Here is a 20,940-nt window from a genome sequence, read left to right on the forward strand (position 1 = left end):
AAATATACGTGGTTTAAAAAATTAGGAATAAAAATAAAGTAGTCCCTTGCAAGTAGCGCCGGCCGCGACGTCTGCGTGATGACATCGGGAAAGAACCTGGGCGTTTTAGTTTTGTTTCAGCAAAGGGGATACTTTTTCTTCGTTTTATATCTGCCCCGTTTTTATAAGGTATTGGCTGATGCCTGCAAGGAAACTATCGCTCTTACTAGCGAGAGTCTGTTTATTCGTATTTTATAACTCACTGCCCTTTGAGCTGCCAACACTGACCATCGGTGAAAAAACGGCCCGCGGGACTACAAAATGACATCACAGCGGCCATTTTTGTAGTTCCGCCGGCTCGCGATGACAGTCCCTTCCTTGTGCATAGATCATCTCTTATTTCATTCCTCCTACGTAGATCAAGGTTTACATAAACATCTTGCATGAATGTGTTCCTAGCCGAAAGGACTTCTCATTGTCCATAAACCTCTTCCCTGATACGCACATCTTTTTCTGACTCACATAAACCACTTCCCACCTTCCATACATTTCTTCTTAAATTGTATGCTTACCTCCCCTATCAGCATGCATGCCTTCACATCTTCTCTATGCATTGCCTACTTAATGGTGTCTAATGCATGCATCCGACGGAAGTTTCTGCCACATTTACATTAACCTCGTCTGGTATAAACATTTACTCTGCTTCGAATGATGGCTCCACTCGGAGTGCATTTCTAAATCCCTCCCATGTTGACCCTGCGGCATGTGAGGAAAGCTAACGGCCGCAGGCCTTTAAAAGCAGGTGATGTTTGAAGCAAGTTGTAAAACTGGCTTTTGGTAATAAAGGGAAAAGGACAGAACATTGTAACGACAGCACAAGTTTGCATGGCGACTTAAAAGTGAGCAAATATTTATGGTCCCATATTGCCATCTCGTGGGCAATATTGGGAACTACATCCAAACTGCACACTAATTTCATTATATGCATAAAAACACAGTACATTATCTAGCTACGATTACAATTAGGGTGACCAGATTTTGAAAATCAAAAACCGGGACAGGCTAGAAATAAAAGTAGAACTAAAGTTTTTTAGTCTTACTTCTATGTCTGGTCTGGCCTGGCCTGGCCTGTCCCGGTTTATGCACAGCCTTGCAAATGTGTTTTTACATACATACATGCATACATATTCGTGCGTGCGTATATCTATCTATACTACCATTATAAAGAGAGAACTGTGGGTTATATGTACAAGGGGGTTTATCACCGCTTTTTGGCTTTAAAAGCCAAGAAAGCGGAGATAAAATGATCTCCCTATTACCAAGCTGTCGCTAACACCAGTTAGCGACAGCTAATAGGAGATAGCGACCATCTTGGGCCCCGCTTTGCATGTCAGTGATATTTATCACTAATGGCATGCAAAGTGGGCGTGCCAAGATGTTAGAGACTGGAAACAGTCGCTAACATCGCTATCTCCTATTATCAACTTTTGGAGATTTTCGCACTAAGCGCGAATATCTCCAAAAGCTAACACCTGCCCAGGAGCAGTTCTTAGCCATGTTATCCAATGGGAGGTGGATAACATGGCTAAGAGCATTAGCTCGATAATGCATGAATATCGCTGACTTTTCAGCGATATTCATGCATTTCGGCCGATTTTTATCACTTAGGAGATAAACCTTAATAATAGCAAGGTTCCTAAGCGATAAAAATAGGCGATGCTTAGCGATAAAAAAAATTGTCTCTAACCATACTTAGCGATAAATATCGCTATCTATACTACTATTATAAAGAGAGAACTGTGTTCTTTGAGCCAGGTAAACTCGAAAAGTACACCACCAATCCAAACACCCAAGACATATTTGAAAACCTCTGGGCAAGCAGAAGGACATAGGCTATATAAAAATAAAAAGTATACGTTGTTTAAAAAAGTTTGAAATAAAAAGAAAGTAGTGCCTTGCAAGTAGCGCCGGCCGCGACGTCTGCGTGATGACATCGGGAGCGCGGGGAGGAGCGGCGTTCAGGAGCAACAGGAAGAGCGGAGGACATGAGCGCGGGGAGGAGCGGCGAGCGGCGGTCAAGCGGTGAGGAGCAGCGAGAAGCGGAGGAGCAGTTGAGCGGTAAAATCAGCAGCGCGGGGAGGAGCTGCGGGTGAGGTAAGTGAAGCAGCCAAGAGCTGCGGGTGCACATTGAGGGACGGGCGGGAGCCATGAGTGCACACAAGCCCAAAATGCTGCCACCTGCCCCCTTCTGCCCCGGGCAACGCCGGCGGGTGAGGTAAGTGAAGCAGCCAAGAGCCGCGGGCGCGCACAGAGGGACGGGCGGAGGGACGGGCAGGAGCCATGAGTGCACGTAAGCCTGAAATGCTGCCCCCAGCCCCCTTCTGCCCCAGGCAACTCTGGGGCGGGCTGCTAGTAAAATATGAAAGGCACTTTTGGATATCGTTGGAGCTTTGACTGTTGTGTATAAGCAGTGACTCCCACTTAATATTGAATCTTACTTCAAACACAGGTCTTAAGCGATGTTCATCCTTTGTTCCTGTAGCTGTCATTGCTTTTTTAATATTAAGATGATTTGTGTCTTGTTACAGGTGCAACACATTGAGGATTCAGTGCCCAGAGGTGGTGAAGAGCTATAAAGGTAAAAATCATTGTGTTGATTATTTGTGTTTGTTACTGTTCATGAAAATGATATGGTATGTGTTACTCGAATGTGAATGTACCTTTTAATAAAATGAAAGACTAGAGGCGTTTGGAATAACAAGCACAGTTTAATTAAACGCAGCGGCCGAGAGATCAGGCAACCGAGTGGGGGTCTTAAAACTGTTTCAAAGCACATTGGTTTCGGCCGTCCTTTTTTACTTTACATTAAGCATCATAAAATGATTTATGCATTTCTTTTGCAACCATAATTTAATCCTAGTTATGGGGCCATGAAGCCGGGGGTTGATAAGAAGCGCCAGTCGGCCTTGTCCTTGTGTGAACATACTGGAGCGCCAGTGGGTACGTGTCCAGATGTCCGGCATGAAGAGCGAATGATCACTGCGTCTAATGTACGTGCTGTGTTCTGATAGGCTGTGTGTTTCTAACTTAGTGTGGGATCTGACTTTGTGGTGTTTTTGAGAATGCCCGCTCCTCTGGCCAAACGTGTTTTATTGGGGCCAATCTCCTGAAACGATTGTGGTGTTGCTGCCTACCTGTTGGATCAATCTGGGCTTTCCTATGCATGCATTCTGTGTATAGGTTATGTGCCCTCCCTCCACCTTAGATCTGTCAATCATTTGCTTCAAAGCTAGGTGGTAGGGCCTGCCTAACCATGTATTTCTGACTCTGGATTGAAGGGGGGGAGGGGAGGAGTGTCACATTGGTTAAATTAAACAATGGAAGGCAAGTTTGTTTTTATAGGTACATATATCTTGGTGTACATCGACATCGTAATATCTAATATTAAAATAGGGTTTTATGCTTGCCACTATAACAAAACGTCAGCGTATGAACACAGACAAGACAAACTGTTAATCGGTTAAACAAGGAAAAAAGGTTAAAAATGAAAGAAAGGGTGCAGGGTAGAAACACCCTGACCCCTTAGACCTGCTCAGGGTGTCCAACAGGAACTCCAGGGCCCAAAAAAGCATATTTTTTCCCAAAATCGCTTGGATTCAGCTGAGTTTGCGAATCCCGCCAAAAAACCCAAAAAACAAATTGTGGGTTCCAGCGCTTCATTTTCTAGAAGCACTCGGGTGGGCCAGGTCCTGGGGGCAATGTAGAATTATTGTGCGGGGAACACCACAGCCCCGGGGACCGCCACCTCCCCGGGGCGATCCTTTATTATGGGCATGGGAGCCTCACGGGGCCCCCCCTCAGTCCCGGAGACCGCCTACTCCCCGGGGCGATCCTTTATTATGGACGGGGGAGCCTCGCAGGCCCCCCCCCAAGCCCCGGGAACCGCCACCTCCCTGAAGCAATCCTTTATTATGGGTGGGGGGGGCCTCACGAGGACCACCACCTCCCCGGGGTTTTAAACACTAAGGAAGGGTGTTCGGTCGGCCCCAATCCTTGGGCCCTCCTTGGCCCTGGGGACTGCCACCCCCAGGGCCGGCTCCAGCAACGTCCTGCAGTGCCCACTTCCGGGACATTGCAGATTAGAATGGCATGGCGGGAGCACTGCCCCCGCCCTATCATTGCAAACTTCTGCTCTTGTTTCCTGGAAGCGAAGCAGAATTTGTTTGGACAAGGGGAGCTGCATATTTGCAGCTCCCCTTGTTCAAAAGCAGTGCCGGCTCCCGCAGGGGGTGAGTAGCCGGCAGGGACCGCGGGCCCCCCTCTGTTTTGTAATTAGTTAAAAAAAATAATGCCGGGTCCCTGGGATGGGGAACCATGCAGCCAGAAATTGGCCTCAGGAGGGGGGCCATTCGGCCCCCCTCCAATATTTAAAGAACGTCTAGCCAGGCCCGGGGGAAGGGGTCCCTGGGGCCCAGAGTGGCCCAGGGAAGAAGGGCCACACAGCCCGCTTCCCAAAAATAAATTTTTGTCGGGCCCCGGGGATGGGGTCCTTGTGCCGTAATCGGCCTCAGGATGGGGACCTCACACTCCCTCCTTTAAAAAACAAAACGAAATGGCTCAGGTCTTGGGGGAATGGGGTACCCTGAGCCCAAAAGGCACAAGAGAAGGGGTGCCACCCAGCCCCCCCTATTAAAATAAAAATACATTGAAAAAATGGTAACTCGCTGGAGACCCCGCCCCCTCCCTTCATGACTCTGCAAACACACCTCCTGGCACACTCTCCGTTGGGGGATTAAGTTCCCATTGCTACTGAGGGTCCCTGAGAACTAACTAGGCCACCAGGGACCTCCAGTAAGACTCACACAGTGGGATTGCTGAGAGGTGGTTTGAAGCCATGTCCCTTTTTACACCACTCTGCTACTGCTGGTGGGGTGATGAGGTACCCTTGTGTACTGAGGACCTCAGGACTAAAGTGGATTATAACCCCCAAGCAGCTCTGCGCCAGGAGGTGTGTTCATAGAGTGGTGTAAAAATGGGGTGTGGCCTCTCTCCACTCAGCAATCCAGTGGTGTGGGGCTTACTAGAGGTAACGAGTGCTAGTTGGCCCTCAGGAGGCATGGGAACTTCATCCCCCAACCAAGAGCACGTCATAAGGCGCTTTTGCAAAGTGGTGGAGAAAAGAGGCATGGCCCTTGTCCAACTCTCAGCAATCCCACTGTGTGGGCTTACTGGAGGTAACTGGTAGGCTATATGGCCCCTAAGGACCCCCACAAGTGAAGGGGACTTTAATCCTGATCCAAGAGTGCGCCAGGGAGCGTGTTTGTAGAGTGGTGTGAAAAAGGGGTGTGGCCTGCTATGAGAACTTACCAATCCTGCTGTGTGGGACTTACTGGAGGTAATGGCAGGGGTTGTTGGCCCCCAATTATGTTCTTGGGGCCAACTATCTCAAGTAAGTCCCACACAGTGCAATTGCTAAGACGTCTTTGGAGGCCGCACGCCCCTTTCTCCACCACTCTGCAAACACGCCTCTTGACAAACTACGGGTTGGGGGATGAAGTCCACTTTACTCCTGAGGGACTTTGGAGGCCAAGAAGCCCTCCTGGTACCTCTTGTATGTCCAATGCAGTGGAATTCCTCAGCGCTGATCGGAGGCCCAGACAACTTTCTCCACCACTCTGCAAACGCAACTAGTAGTTACAGAAGCATTTGCAACGTAATAGGTCTCACATTTGGTAGACTTAGAACTATTGGTGTTGCAAATGTAAGTTTTTTACTAATGACTTTTGGAGTGGAGTGGATGTACGTTGTGTGTATTGGAATTATGTGATATGCTGTGCAGTGAAATTATGTCTCTAGAAAGTATGTGGCATTTAGTGTATGGGTATTATGTAGAGTGGGATCATGTGTTATGGAGAGTAATTATGTGGTATGGTGGTCTGTGTTGTGGAGTGGTAACCCCAGGTTTAGTCTTCCCCGTGTCCATAGAAGCTAAAGTATAAACTCAATGAGACAAAAATAAGAAGGAACCACTGAGGAGCACTTCTGGACCTAGTCAGTGGTATGAGCAGGGCCACTGAAATTATGTGACTGTTTGGCTGCACCAACTTTCGCACAATTCTACATTTCCTGCATTTACCACATAATCCATCATCTGCTGCAAAATCTGCAAATTTGAACAAAACAAACTTGTTTGCAGCTCATCCGGCTCAAACGTTACTAAAAATGCAGCTGCAAGTGTTATAGATTGATGGAATGCCCTTTGCAAACATAAAATGGTCACCTGTTATTTATTTCTAAATGTGGGTGTTAAATTGGTACTAATGGTGTGCAAACCACTCTTGTTTGTTTCTGTGTCTCTCTTGCCTCTTTCTGCATTTTTCTTATTTCAGCACCTTTCTTCCTTTTTTGTGCACTTCTCCTGCCTCTTTCTGCACATCTTTTCCGCTTTCTGCACCTCCCTTCTTTCTGCACTTCTCGTTTCTTTCTGTACCTCTTTTGCTTCTTCCTGTACTTATCTTCCCTCTTTCTGTACCCTCTACCCTCTTTCTGCGCCTCTCTTGCCTCTCTGCATCCTTATCACCTCTTGATGCACCTCTCTTGCTGCTTTCTGCACTTCTCTTGCTTCTTTCTGCACCTCTTGCTTCTTGCTGCACCCCTGTTGCTTATTTCTGCACTTCTTTTGCCTCTTTCTTCATTTATTTTGCCCCTTTCTTCACTTCTCTTGCCTCTTTCTGCACCCCTTTTGCCTCTTTCTGCATCTCTGTTGGTTGTTTCTGTCTGCTTATTTCTTACACATTTCTGTACCCCTCTTGCCTCTTTCTGCACCTCTGTTGGTTCTTTCTGCACCCCTGTTCCCCTTTTCTGCACCCCTTTTGCCTGTTTCTGCACTTATCTTGCTTCCTTCTACACCTCGCATGCTTCTTTCTGATTCGCTCTTGCTCCTATCTGCACCCTTCTTACCTCTTTTGGCACCTCTGTTACTTCTTTCTGCACTTCTCTTGCTTCTTTCTTCATTTCTCTTGCTTCTTTCTTCATTTCTCTTGCCTCTTGCCTCTTTTTCTTCATTTCTCTTGCCTCTTTTTCTTCACTTCTCTTGCCTCTTTCTTCACTTCTCTTGCCTCTTTCTGCACCCCTCTTGCCTCTTTATGCACCTCTGTTGGTTGTTTCTGTCTGCTTATTTCTTACACATTTCTGTACCCCTCATGCCACTTTCTGCACCTCTGTTCCCTTTTTCTGCACCTCTGTTCCCTTTTTCTGCACCTCTGTTCCCTTTTTCGGCACCTCTGTTCCCTTTTTCGGCACTTCTCTTGCCTCTTTCGGCACTTCTCTTGCCTCTTTCGGCACTTCTCTTGCCTCTTTCGGCACCCCTCTTGCCTCTATCTGCACCCTGTTCCCTTTTTCTGCACCTCTTTGGCCTGTGTCTGCACTTATCTTGCTTCCTTCTACACCTCGCTTGCTTCTTTCTGATTCTCTCTTGCTTCTTTCTGCATCCCTCTTGCCTCTTTCTGCACCTCTATTGGTTCTTTCTGCACTTATCTTGCCTCTATCTGCACACCTGTTCCCTCTTTCTGTACCTCTTTTGCTTCCTTCTGCACTTCTCTTGCTTCTTTCTACACCTCTTGCTTCTTTCTGCTCCTCTCTTGCTCCTTTCTGCACCCCTCGTGCCTCTTACTGCACCTCTTTTACTTGGTTCTGTACTTCTTTTGCCTTTTTCTATACCCCTCTTACCTCCTTCTGCACCTATGTTGTTTCTTTTTGCACTGCTCTTGCTTCTTTCTGCACCCCTCTTGCCTCTTTCTGCACCCCTCTTGCCTCTTTCTGCACCTCTGTTGGTTCTTTCTGTACTGCACTTGCCTCTTTCTGCACCTTTTGCCTCTTTCTGCACCTATTTTGCCTCTTTCTACACTCCTCTTGCTTCTTGCTGCACCTCTCTAGCCCCTGTCTGCACCACTGTTCCCTTTTTCTGCACCTCTTTTGCCTGTTTCTCCACTTTTCTTGCCTCTTTCTGCACCTCTTTTGCTTATTTCGGTACTTCTCTTCCCTCTTTCTGCTCCTCTTCAGCTTATTTATGCACTTCTCTTGCCTCTTTCTTCATTTCTCTTGCCTCTTTCTTCATTTCTCTTGCCCCTTTCTTCACTTCTCTTGCCTCTTTCTGCACCCCTCTTGCCTCTTTCTGCACCCCTCTTGCCTCTTTCTGCACCTCTGTTGGTTCTTTCTGTACCTCTCTTGCCTCTATCTGCACCCCTGTTCCCTTTTTCTGCACCTCTTTTGCCTGTTTCTGCAATGTTCTTGCCTCTTTCTGTACCTCTTTTGCTTACTTCTGCACTTCTCTTGCTTCTTTCTACACCTCTCTTGCTCCTGTCTGCACCCCTCGTGCCTCTTTTAGCACCCCTCTTGCCTCTGTCTGAAACTTTTACTTGGTTCTGTACTTCTTTTGCCTTTTTCTATAGCCATCTTGCCTCCTTCTGCACCTATGTTTCTTTTTGCACTGCTCTTGCTTATTTCTGCACCCCTCTTGCCTCCTTCTGCACCTCTGTTGGTTCTTTCTGTACTGCATTTGCTTCTTTCTGCACCTTTTTTGCCTTTTCTGTACCTCTTTTGCCTTTTTCTGTACCTCTTTTGCCTTTTTCTGTTCCTCTTTAGCCTTTTTCCGCACGTCCTTTTGCCTCCTTCTGCATCTGTTGCTTCTTTCTACACTTCTTGACTCTTTCTGAACCCTTCTTCCCTCTTCTTGTACCTCTCTTGCCTCTTTCTGCATCCCTGTTCCCCTTTTCTGCACCTCTCTTGCCTCTTTCTGCAACTCACTTTCCTCTTTCTGTAGTTCTCTTGCCTTCCAGTGCACCTCTGTTGCTTCGTTCTGCACTACTCTTGCCTGTTTCTCCACCCCTCTTGTCTGTTTCTGCACCTCTGTTGTTGTTTTTTTTTTTTTTGCACTGCTCTTGTTTCCCCGCCCGCCTGACACCGTGAATGCCATCTAGCAACCGGCCAGGAATGAGACACGATCGGTACGGTCTTCTATGAAGAGGCGCCCCGCCCTGGTTTGGTAGCATTTTGAGCTCGCTTCCATGGAAATACAGAAATCATTCCCCTCCTTGAAAGTACAGCCATCAGACTATGCATACTTGTCTTAAAAGGCAAAGTGTCATTTACAATCATTTATTTTAAAGACAAACATAATATATTTCTCTGTCCTGAAGATGATGCCAATTATCTAAGTTTCGGCATCGAAACGTCGTCGACAAACTAGCACCATATGTACAGAAATTGTGAAAAAATGTATGCAATGGTGTTGTGAAACATAATTAAGTCTGCTCACTAAATTACTAGTACACAGACCGCCTTGTTCGCTTTTGCCATAATTTCGTTTGTCTTGTCTTGTCCTCTGTGGGTCACTGGTTGTGCCCACTGTGTAAAAAATCCTTGTGCCATTGTTTATAACCTACTAAAATAAAATCCTGTCCGGCTGGACAAAGGACATACTTACTATTGAGTGTATGCCTATCATTCCCCAGATCCCTGAATTACTAGGGACCACTGTTCTTTGCAATACGTTACTGCCCAAGGTCCCTAGTGCTATACCTTTTGGGTTCCCTTGTGTTTTTTCAAAACTGGCTTTTTTCTGGACTTTTCTTGTACATTTTGGCACCCCTCTTGTCTCTTTTGGCATACCTCTTGTCTCTTTGGGCACCCCTCTTGCCTCCTTCTGCACTGCTCTTGCTTCTTTCTGTACCTCTTTTGCCTGTTTCATAAACTCTCTTGCCTCTTTCTGTACTTCTCTTGCCTCCTTCTGCACCTCTGTTGCTTCTTTTTGCACTGCTCTTGCCTTTTTCTGCCCCTCTCTTGCAAATGTTCACACCCCTCTACACTCTTTCTGCACCTCTTGCCTCTGTTTGCACCCTCTTGCCTCCTTTCTTTACCTCTTTTGCTTCTTTTTGCACTTCTCTTGCCTCTTTCTGCACCTCTGTTGGTGCTTTCTCTACTGGTCTTGCTACTTTTTTGCACCTCTCTTGCAATTGCTGACCCCTGTTCCCTCTTTCTGCCCCTCTGTTCCCTCTTTCGGCTTCTCTTTTGTCAGTTACTGCAGCTCTCTTGCTTCTTTCTGAACTTCTCTTGCCCCTTTCTGTACTCAAATGTGAAGTGCAAGTTGTTGAGTTTAAAGGTCTGCGTGCTCTCGTGACCGAGGTGTATGTCTACTTGTACATGTATTTTTACATGTGGTATGCATCTGAAGATGGTAGGTTAAAAAGTGGGTAACTTCTCCTATAGGTGGTCAATCAATCAATCCAATTAGCTTTATTCGATTGAACATATAAATCATGAAAGCACAATATCACACATGATTCTAAAAATCAAATCCTATTGATATTACATCGGTTCTAAAGAATGTGGAATCCGCAATTAAAAAACAGGTTCGTAACTCACACTATTTTCTAAATTTGATCACATTTACAAATACCTTACTAGAAACTGCTAGAAATTTCATAATATAAGAATTGTAATAAAATAAATCATGTGTTTAAAAGCCAGGTTCATATTCCATAGTGGTTTTCGAAATGTAATCGCACATTTCAAATACATTGCTAGTGAGCTAGTAAACACTTTATAATTTATAAGTTGCAATGTAATGAAAGCTGGGTGACATTCTCTAAGACCCCAGGTCTTTAATATGGGAACAATCCATATTTTTCTGGGAACTACATACAATTTACAAAATAAAAGTGTGCAATGTAGACTGCTGGGACAAGTCGTCGCATTGGCATTGTCCAAGAGTTTTCGACCAGTCATTCATGACAGGAAAACTAATAAGTCTGTGGAAAATTCCCAGTTGAAAACGAGTCAGCAGCATACTGTCATAACTCCCGCTTACATACACAAGATATGTTTGTGTGCCATAGCATGACATTACCAGATGGTTTTCCATGACAGAGTGCTTAACAATTTCATTTGAGTCTAATTGACTACAGATGCGTTAAGCACTCAGCCTTTATTGTTTTTCTCGCGATTAATGCGGTGCTACCCGGGTCAGTGAAATATTCAGGGTAACCAATGTCTGACATAAGCCTAATTCAATTTAACCAAGCAATAGTCAAGTCAAGTCAATAAATTTATATAGCGCGCTACATACCCAGAGGGTCTCAAGGCGCTTGAGGAAGGGTGGGGAATTACTTGTCAAATATCCACGTTTTAAGTTGCTTTCTGAATGCTAGGTGGTTCTGAGTAAGGCGAAGGTGAGTGGGAAGTGAGTTTCAGGTTTTAGCTGCCAGGTAGGAGAAGGATCTACCTCCCATGGTGGTTTTGTTGATGCGAGGTACAGTGGCAAGGGCTTGGTTGGAGGATCGTAATTGTCGGGAGGGGGTGTAGAAGGACAGTCGTGTGTTGAGGCATTCGGGTCCGATTTCGTAGAGTGCTTTGTGTGCGTGGGTTAGGAGCCGGAAAGTAATCCTCTTATTGACGGGGAGCCAGTGGAGGTTTTTCAGGTGACCAGAGATGTGTTCTTTACGCGGGATGTCTAATATGAGCCCAGGGCTCGACAAATCCACTCGCCCGCTCGCATTTGCGAGGGAGAATGGATCAGGACGAGCTATTTTTAGGTCCTACTCGCCCTTTCTGGCGAGTAGGAAGTCAAACTAACTTTTGTCCTCTGTCTTTGAAAACAGAGCAAAAGTGACAAGATAACATGATTTAAAGGCACTTTTATTGCCCCTAAAGGGAATGAGCAATAAAGATGCCATTAAATCTTGTTATCTTGTCACTTTTGCTCCGTTTTCAGAGACGGAGGTCAAGTGGGTTGCAGTCAGGTCGAGGGGATTTTCCATGGTACTAGACCTGCAGGACTAGTACCATTTTTCGGATTTGTCGAGCCCTGGAGCCTGGCTGAAGCGTTCTGGATGCGTTGGAGTTTTTTCTGGAGTTTTGCGGTGGTACCGGCGTAGAGGGTGTTTTCGTAGTCCAGTCGGCTCGTGACCAGAGCGTGGGTGACTGTTTTTCTAGTTTCAGTGGGGATCCAGCGAAATGTTTTTTTGAGCATGCGCAGAATGTTGAAGCAAGATGAAGAAACGGCGTTGACTTGTCTGGTCATCGAGAGTGAGGAGTCCAGGATGACGCCCAGGTTACGTGCGTGGTCCGTCGGGATGGGTGCTTTTCCAAGGGCCTCTGGCCACCAAGAGTCATCCCAGGCGGAGGGGGAGGTGCCTAGGATGAGGACTTCTGTTTTGTCTGAGTTCAGTTTCAGACGGCTGTGCTTCATCCATTCGGCTACTTCTTTCATTCCTTCATGCAGGTTTGTTTTGGCAGTGTTAGGGTCTCTGGTGAGTGATAGGATCAGTTGAGTGTCGTCGGCGTAGGAGATGATGTTGAGGTTGTGTTGGCGTGCGATGGTCGCGAGGGGGCTCATGTATACGTTGAAGAGGGTGGGGCTGAGTGACGATCCTTGTGGCACGCCGCAGATGACTTCAGTGGCCTCTGACTTGAATGGTGGGAGGCGGACTCTCTGGGTTCTTCCGGCAAGGAACGAGGTGATCCAATCCAGTGCTTTTCCTTGGATTCCGACGTTTCTGAGGCGTTGTAAACGGGTGCTATGACAGACCGTGTCGAAGGCTGCGGAGAGGTCAAGGAGGATGAGGGTGACTGTGTCTCCATTGTCCAGTAGAGTTCGAATGTCGTCTGTTGCTGCGATGAGGGCGGTTTCAGTGCTGTGCTTGGCTCGGAAGCCGGATTGTGAGGAGTCGAGGGATTTGTTGGTTTCGAGGAATGCGGCGAGCTGGTTGTTGACCACTTTCTCGATGACTTTGGCCGGGAATGGAAGGAGTGAGTTAGGGCGGTAGTTTTTGAGTTCGGTGGGGTCAGCAGTGGGTTTCTTCAGGAGGGCGCTGAGTTCGGCATGTTTCCAGCTTTCCGGGAAGGTTGCGGAGTTGAGGGAGCAGTTGATGACGTCTCGGAGGTGCGGTGCTATAATGGAGTCTGCTTTGTTGAAGATGTGGTGAGGGCATGGGTCTGTGGGGGATCCTGAGTGGATAGAGTTAATCAGACGGATGGTGTCCTCAGTGGAGATTGGCTTCCAGTCATTGAGGATGTTCAAGGGGGGTGGGGGTCCTGCAGGGGGTTGGGTGGGTTGGTCTTCGGGTCGGTTGTCGAAGCTGTTGTGGATGTCTGCAATTTTGTTGGGGAAGAATGAGGCTAGGGAGTCGCAGAGGGCTTGAGAGGGGGTGATGTCGTTGGAGTTGGCTGCGGGGTTGGTAAATTCTTTGACGATGTTGAATAGTTCCTTGCTGTTGTGGGCGTTGTTATCTAGTCGGTCCTTGAAAGCGGCTTTCTTGGCATTCCGGATCAGTTGGTGGTGTATGCGGGTGGCGTTTTTGAAGGCGTCCTTGGTGCTGGTGGTTGGGTCTTTTTTCCAGGCCTTCTCAAGGGAGCGACAGAGTTTCTTGGATTTCTTAAGATCATCGTTGAACCAGGAGGCCTTCCTGCTGCCTAGTTTGATTTGTCGTTTTTTCAGTTGTGCTAGGATGTCGGCGCTGTTGGATAACCATTGGGTGAGGTTGGTGGCTGCTTGGTCGGGGTTTGAGGAGGGGTCTGGGGGGATTTGAAGAAGCGATGAGGAGATCTGGTCGATGGTGATTTTGTTCCAGTTTCTTTGCAGAGTGGGTTGGGGGTGGTTGTTGGATGTGGGCTTGTTATAGGTAAAGTGAACGCAGCTGTGGTCAGTCCAAAGGAGAGCTGTGGTGTGGCTGAAGGAGACATGTTTGCTGGAGGTGAAGATAGGGTCGAGTGTGTGACCTGCGATGTTGGTGGGGGTAGTGACAAGTTGTTTAAGTCCGAGGTTGGCGAGGTTGTCCAAAAGGGTGGTGGTGTTACGGTCGTTGTTCTTTTCAAGGTGAAAGTTGAGGTCTCCCAAAAGGATGTAATCCTCGGAGGGGAGCGCGTGTGGAGTGATGAAGTCCGTGATGTCTTCACTAAATTGTGCGCGGGGTCCTGGTGGCCTGTAAAGGAGGGTGCCTCTGAGTGTGGTCTTGGGGTCGATGTGGATCTGGAAGTGAAGGTGTTCAGAGTTGGCGAGATTGACGTCTGAGCTGGTTGAGATGCGGATGGATTTCTTATGGACGATAGCGATGCCTCCTCCTGTGTGGCCGGTGCGGTCCTTGCGAATGATCTTATAGCCTTCCGGGATGGCAATGGTGATGTCTGGGGCTGAGGAGGTGTTCATCCATGTTTCTGTTAGGAAGGCGACATCCGGAGAGATGGTGTCTAGTAGATTCCAGAGGTCGATGGCGTGTCTGTGGACCAAGCGGGTGTTGAGCAGGATGCATTGTAGGTGGTTGGGGTCGGATATCTGTTGTGTGTTCGTAGATGAGGAGTTGTTCTTGGTGCCGTCGAACTTGCAGGAGTTGCAGGAGAAGGGTCCATGGGTGTGTCCAGGAGCGGCTTGGACGCAGTTGGGGGAACGGCCGGGGTTAAGGGCTAGGAGGGTGCTGGCATCGTAAGTAATGCGGGAGGGGTGGACATTACGAGGACCAGGGGGTATGGCACTGGGCGCGGTCCAGGCGCGGACGGGCGTAGACGGGCTTACCTTTGGCGCACCTTCGGCGCGGCCGTAGCGCGTGGACGCTGCGCGTGGGGGCATTGGCCATAAATGGATGGTGGAGGGGCGGAGCGTGGGAGGGTCAGCTGGGAGGCAGGGTCTGGGAGGAGACACGGGTGGAAGTAAACACACTCTGAAATGGCCGCCCGGTAATAAACCGAAACTGGGGCGCAGCCGGAGCTCAACTCGATACAATGTTGCCAAAAATATACAAAAATGCTTCTAAGGTAAATCCCTCAGCCGCTATGCAGTTCGTGGCTGTATGCAAATAGGATTAAAATAATGTGGGCTAAGAACGATACCAGGCGCTGAGTGGTGCGCTGTTGCGGGGTGGCAGGCTGCAGGAATCAGGTCAGGCAAAGCAGGCAGCAAGGAGAAGCTTCCGTCGTGAGAGCAGGGAGCAGGGGGAGCGACCGTGATACATGGGCCACTATTGAGCTTTAAGCAGTCATTAATGATATCCCGGTTAAGACTTGTGTATGTTGTAGCCCAGATTTTATGCCATAATAAAATTGGCTCAATTTTGATTAGGTTGGAGATATACGATAACCCGAGGTCTGCATGGCAGATATAGGTAGCCGTACTGTTGGGGACTGCCAATAAATATCTGACAAAGGCATTCTCGACTAGCTGCAGGGACTGGGAGTCAACATATCCCCAGATGCCTGCGCCGTACATGGCAGTTGTAAGACACTTGGCCTTGTAAATTTGTATTCGTTCCACAACCGTTCTTCTTCCTTGTTTGCTAGCAAAGTTGGTGAGGGCAGCGGTAGCTTTGGAAAATAACATTTTCCTAGCTTGAACTGCGTGTGTATGTCCCTCTATAATCAAAAAGAATACCAAGGTATGGAAATCTATTGGTACACTCAACCTTGTTAATAAAAATATCATGGCATTTAGTACTATTTGATCCACATTTCATTATGAACTTCATTTGCAACCCCAAATTTTGCATATATGTGGCAAAGCTGGTCACCAGTCTTTGGAACCCAATTTGCATACGCGCCATTAAGACTGCGTTATCTGCGTACAGTAACGCCGGAATTTGCCGTTTATCAGTAAGTGGAAGATCCACGCATTGACTGATAAAAAATTTGCATAGGCTGTTAATATACAAAGTAAAAAGGTGGTCAAATCTTCTCAGTTATGCTCTGTCATTTGGTTGCACAGAGCCCCTCAAATATACAATTGAATACACATGTGCCCTGTATTGTGACAGAAAGAAATGCGTACACCTTTTGTACACAAGAGTATGCTGTTTGAAACACAGGTATTCAAGTACTTGTATGTTTATTTTCATTTAACATGTCACTAGGTAAAAGCATAGACACACATGCATACCTTCACAAACTTGGTCAGACTTGCAACAGTGATGCTTAGGATTGCTGTTTTATATTTGGTAGTCGATTTAATAGTGAACCTTCAAGAGAAAAATGAGGGTTAAGACATCTGGGGAGAAGCATTTGTGATTAGGCTACTTTGTACGAGTCTATTATAAGGTACAGTCAAAGTACACCTGTTTCTGCACCTTTGTTGGTTCTTTCTGTACATCTCTTGCTTGTTTATGTACCTTTCTGCCTCTTTCTGGACTTCTGTTGCCTCTTTCTGCATTTCTCTTGCTTCTTTCTGCACCTTTCTTCCTCTTTCTGCACCTCTCATGCCTCTTTCTGCACTTTTCTTGCTTATTTCTGCACATGTCCTACCTATGTAGGCATAGTTAGAAATTCGCATTTAAAAACCCTTAGGTATTCACTGAAAAAACCACAGATTTCAGGGACGTTCTAGTTAATTGGACATTTATAAACCTTGCTGAGTTTGTCGGCCGTTGGAGTTACCTGAGCTAATTATAACTCATGCCCCCGCAATGCACTGCTGATGACATCACATATTACATCACTCACAACATGGCCAGTAACATCACTGTTGACATCTCAAATGACATCACTGATAACATCATCCACTTAGTATAGGATGCACCTCCTCACACCCTAATATAACCTTTGATACAATCACTCTAAAATACAGACTACCATTCTTTGAACCTTAGACACACCAACACCAGTTGGTACATACCCGCTCACTGATTGATACACTGTCACTCATCAATACAGGCACAGATATATGCATACCCCCATACAGACACACACACACCACCACTGACCCATAGTTACTCACACATCTATTCAGTCATGCAAAGAATCAATCACACTCCCATTTACTCACCTATACAGTTATATACACACTACCTCACTTCTTCATACAGATACTAACACATACTTACTCTCTTATACAATCAGTGACACAAGCATACACTCATCCATACAGCCACTCACACAATCACTCACTCTCACATATAGTCACTTATACACTACAACGCTCACATATACTGCCTTTCACATATGTAGTTACTCACAGATGTACCAATGAGACATCCAATAACTCACTAACCCAGCAATACACACACTCGCCCACCCATACAGCCCCTCGTAGACTCATTCATGAATCCATACACCCTGTAAATCACCCACTCACACATCCATGCTGGGAGTCGCACCCCCCACCCACACCCACACAGACACTCCGGCACCCATACAGGTACTCGGACAACCAATCATTAACCCATATAGACACTCATGTAGCTACTCACCAACGCATGCAGCCACTTACACACCAACTGACAGATTGATACAGACATTCACACAGATTAGTAATTCACCCATGCATTCACTAAGACATGTTTAATCACTCACTTGTACAGTCAGTCACGCACCCACTAAATCATCCATTCAGACACTCATTCACCCAGTCATTCTTCAATACACGTTGGCATATAAATATATAACCTACTGTGATGGGTTGGGGACGGGGGACTCCTCGTCACTAAATAGGTCCACTCCAATATGCCTTAAATGAGGTTTTATTTTTCTCTACACACGTCTTTTTACAGACTCCAGGATTAACTGATAATGTCAGCAATGGAGTCAAAAAGAAACCAATGTACTGCTATCCGAGGAACAAGTCTTATAGATGCTTTTCCTGGGTTCAGTCTGTGAATCTGCCGGGGTCTCCCTCTTGTCCTCCTGGCTTAGAGGTACTCTACAGGTTCCCCGTCTTCCCACTCTCTGGATTTATGGGCGTCGTGTAGGGTGAAGAGCCAAAGGAAAAAAAACGCGAAAGAGAAAAAAAAACCTCTCGTCAGGCTTCTGCAGCTTCAGACACGTTTGAAATCAGGGAAAGGGTGTGCAGACAAAGTAGTGCGGTATTCGATATGCACACAGGCGGGGCTTGTGCTCGTGAGGTGGAGGGGTTTGAACTAGGAGGGTGTGTTATGCGCCAGTGGAAGATCCCTGGGGCGCTCTGCACTTACACGTCCTCTGTCCCTCTCCGCCCGACTCGGCCTGCTACCTGACTGCGTACCTGTAAAAGCCACACTCCTCCAGGAGTGTGGCTGGGCGAGAAGCGATATCTTTGGCCTCCAGGCAATTCTTCCAGCTCAGTCTGGTTCCACCTCGGGTGCTCCCCAGCTTCTCGGCGTCCTTGTCTCTCCCTCGTTCTTGCAGTCCGTTCTCCTTCCTCCCGTCTCATCACTAACGCGGGCGCGCCTTCTTCCCCTTCCTTCTGGCTTTTCCCATTTTTTCCTCCGTTCCGATTGGTGGCGCCCATGCCGCGTCATCAAGGGGGGCATGGCTTTCTTCAGGACTCCTCTCCTTAAAAGAGTATGTCCCAGTATCCGGGACTCCTCGTACCAGATTGCCTCAGTATCCGTATTGCACTTCTCGGGCTGAAACGAAACGAGGGCAGAATCTTCAGTAGGTGAAGACCGCCACTCTTTATTTTCCTCGGTCTCTAAGTTAGTTTCCAATGGGGCGGGAAGTCTGCCCTGTTACACATACCTAAACGTTTTTGAAACATAGTCTCTGGATGATGTCATCAGTGATGTCATTTGAGATGTCATCAGTGATGTCACGGACCATGTCATGAGTGATGTATTATGAGAAGTCATCAGCAGTGCATTGTGGGGGCGAGAGTTCTAGTTAGCTCAGCTAACTACACCAGCTGAATTTCTCTGGTTTTGTACGAGTGAAATGTCCAACTAACTATAACGTCCCTGAATCCTGTGGTTTTTTTTTTTTTCAATAAAAAAAGAAAGAAAATGTATATATATTTCTCCCCCTCGCCCCGCAGCGGTCTGACACCCGCTTGTCGAAGATTCAGCATGGAGGACCCAGTGTCAGTTTGGAAGAAATTCTCCTCTGATTTGCAGGAGGAAAAAGGGATCTTATATACTAGAGTGGTCACTCCAGGGTTTCTTCTAGAAATTATGTTTTGAAAACAATCATAACTGTTCTTCCAAACAATGCGATCATACACAGAGGGCCTGTTGGCCAAGGATGAAAAAAGCGGTGACCTTTATGCAGAAAAATTATGCTGTGCCTGAGGACCTGTTTATGTACGTCAGGTACAGGGATTATGATAAAATACAATCAGCCTGGTTTCGAAGAGACCAAGTCTAGGTAAAAGGTCACCTGTTCAGAACCGTTATTGTTGTGTGGATGGGACAATGTATGTAAAAAGGTGCATACATGGCAGGACTAGCCTAAAAGACATGACACCCGGTGAACAGAGTTCCTTGATCTTGGTGGCAACAGTGATGCGTCTGGTCTGAAGATGAAGCGCAGAAGTAGAGAGGCGTCAGTCCGAGTGCGTTGCACATATTTCTCCACGCAGTCGAAGGATGTGTAAATCTCGTCACCCTGCTGCAGCAACAATGCTCGGTTCCGAATGTCTTTTTCTGCAGGCGATGCCTTGGTTTCTCTGCAGCGGTACATACTTTGGATTTGATTTTTACAAATTCCACATCTTTGACTTTTGACCGCCATCAACAGCTTGTTTGGTCGGATTATGCCATTATCCATTTTCAGATTCCTCATCTAAATAAGTCTAGAATGGTCAGTAGTACAGACATCAGGACCTTCAGACAGTGGGCAAAGATTTCACTAGTTTCTTTTACTGAGAATGTAGGATGGTGTGATCCTTCTGCATGGTTACCCCCACTATTGTATCTGGTGCTGTGATGGTTTCTGACTAGTCTGACTGGGATCCTGCTTATCAGGACCCCAGTCTCAGTGCTTTCTTCCTTAAATTGACTATGTTGAGTACTTGTGTTTATCTCAGATTGGCTACTGGTGTACCATTATAAGTCCCTAGTATATGTTTCTAAGGTACCCAGGGCATAGGTACACCAGCGGTCTCCCATGGGCTGCTGCATGTATTATGCCACCCATGAGACCACTCCAGTTGTGACTGTGGGTCTGCCATTGCAGCCTGTGTACGCTGGTGCTAGCACCCCTTACGGCAGATAAAGGTTTCCCTATAGGTGAGGTCACTGCACTTAAAACCTATTTGTCACCCCTAAGGCAAGCCTTTCAATCCTGAAGGTAGTGTGCTCGGCTCTAAGTGTGAGTGTGCCCCTACAACCTTTTGGAGTCCATTCTCCCGGGTTGTAAGTGCATCAGTCATTACGATACATAGTGGCCATGCGTCATTACACGATGATCATCTCTAAACTGGCTGTAACGAACCCTGTCATGTATGGTATCAAACATGTGGGGGGGGGTATAATTTCTTGCACTGTAAAGCTCCTCCGGGAGGCCCTCACTGCTACTGGTACCAATCTTCTAGAACTGTAAGAAAGATAGGGCTGCTACCGACCTGAGGCATGTTTCTGCCCTCCTGCTGCTGAGCCAAGCTCAAGCAGGGAAAGGTAGGACAATTGATATCTTGTCACGGAGAGGTGTGACCACCTCCCCAGTGGGGGTTTAGTGCATTGGGGCAGGGTGGGAGCGCTTGCCAGCGACAGCCAGTCTGCTTGAGTGGCACATCTGGTGCACTCCTTACATAGTCCAGTTCAAGCCAGCTCGGAGAGCCATCGGTTTCCGCTCTGGCACGATACTTGCCAATGACATGGAAGTATCCTCCCCACTGTTGCCCCTTCCTCTGGGAGGGAACCCTGAATCGTCCCAACCCATTCCTTAGGGTACTTAAGAGCTTACCTGTAGGTGGGTCCCTAGATCTGTCATGGGATTCGATTCAGATTAAGCTCCGCGTCTTCTTCAACCATCTGGACATCCTGACCGAGTCATGCAGACCGCGTCGGATTGACCGCATCAGACTTCGCCTTGGAACTGAGACAGCAACCGGGAAGACTCTCCTCTTGATCTCTTTATTCCGCAAGCCTGCTTCCCCGTCAGTGTCCGTGCTCCATACAGGCCCCTTCCAGGTCCTGTGGACATCAAAAGACACCGAAGGAATCTCCCTTGGAGTGAAGGAGTCACTCCTCTGCATCCGCATGCACCACGGCACAGCTTACCGATTGCTGATCC

At 47.2% G+C, this 20,940-nt stretch overlaps 1 protein-coding gene across 1 annotated transcript in view; it reads left to right on the forward strand.

Annotated features, from left to right (window-relative positions):
* LOC147710247 (E3 ubiquitin-protein ligase TRIM39-like) overlaps positions 1–20,940 on the forward strand; it is a 133,859-nt gene that overhangs the window by 68,730 nt on the left and 44,189 nt on the right. Inside the window, exon 5 of the mRNA XM_086920920.1 lies at positions 2,568–2,617. Coding sequence (XP_086777046.1) covers positions 2,568–2,617 — 50 coding nt within the window. The remainder of the gene's footprint in view (positions 1–2,567; positions 2,618–20,940) is intronic.

Source organism: Lissotriton vulgaris, chromosome 5, assembly GCF_964263255.1.
Source record: "Lissotriton vulgaris chromosome 5, aLisVul1.2, whole genome shotgun sequence".
NCBI lineage: Eukaryota > Metazoa > Chordata > Amphibia > Caudata > Salamandridae > Lissotriton > Lissotriton vulgaris.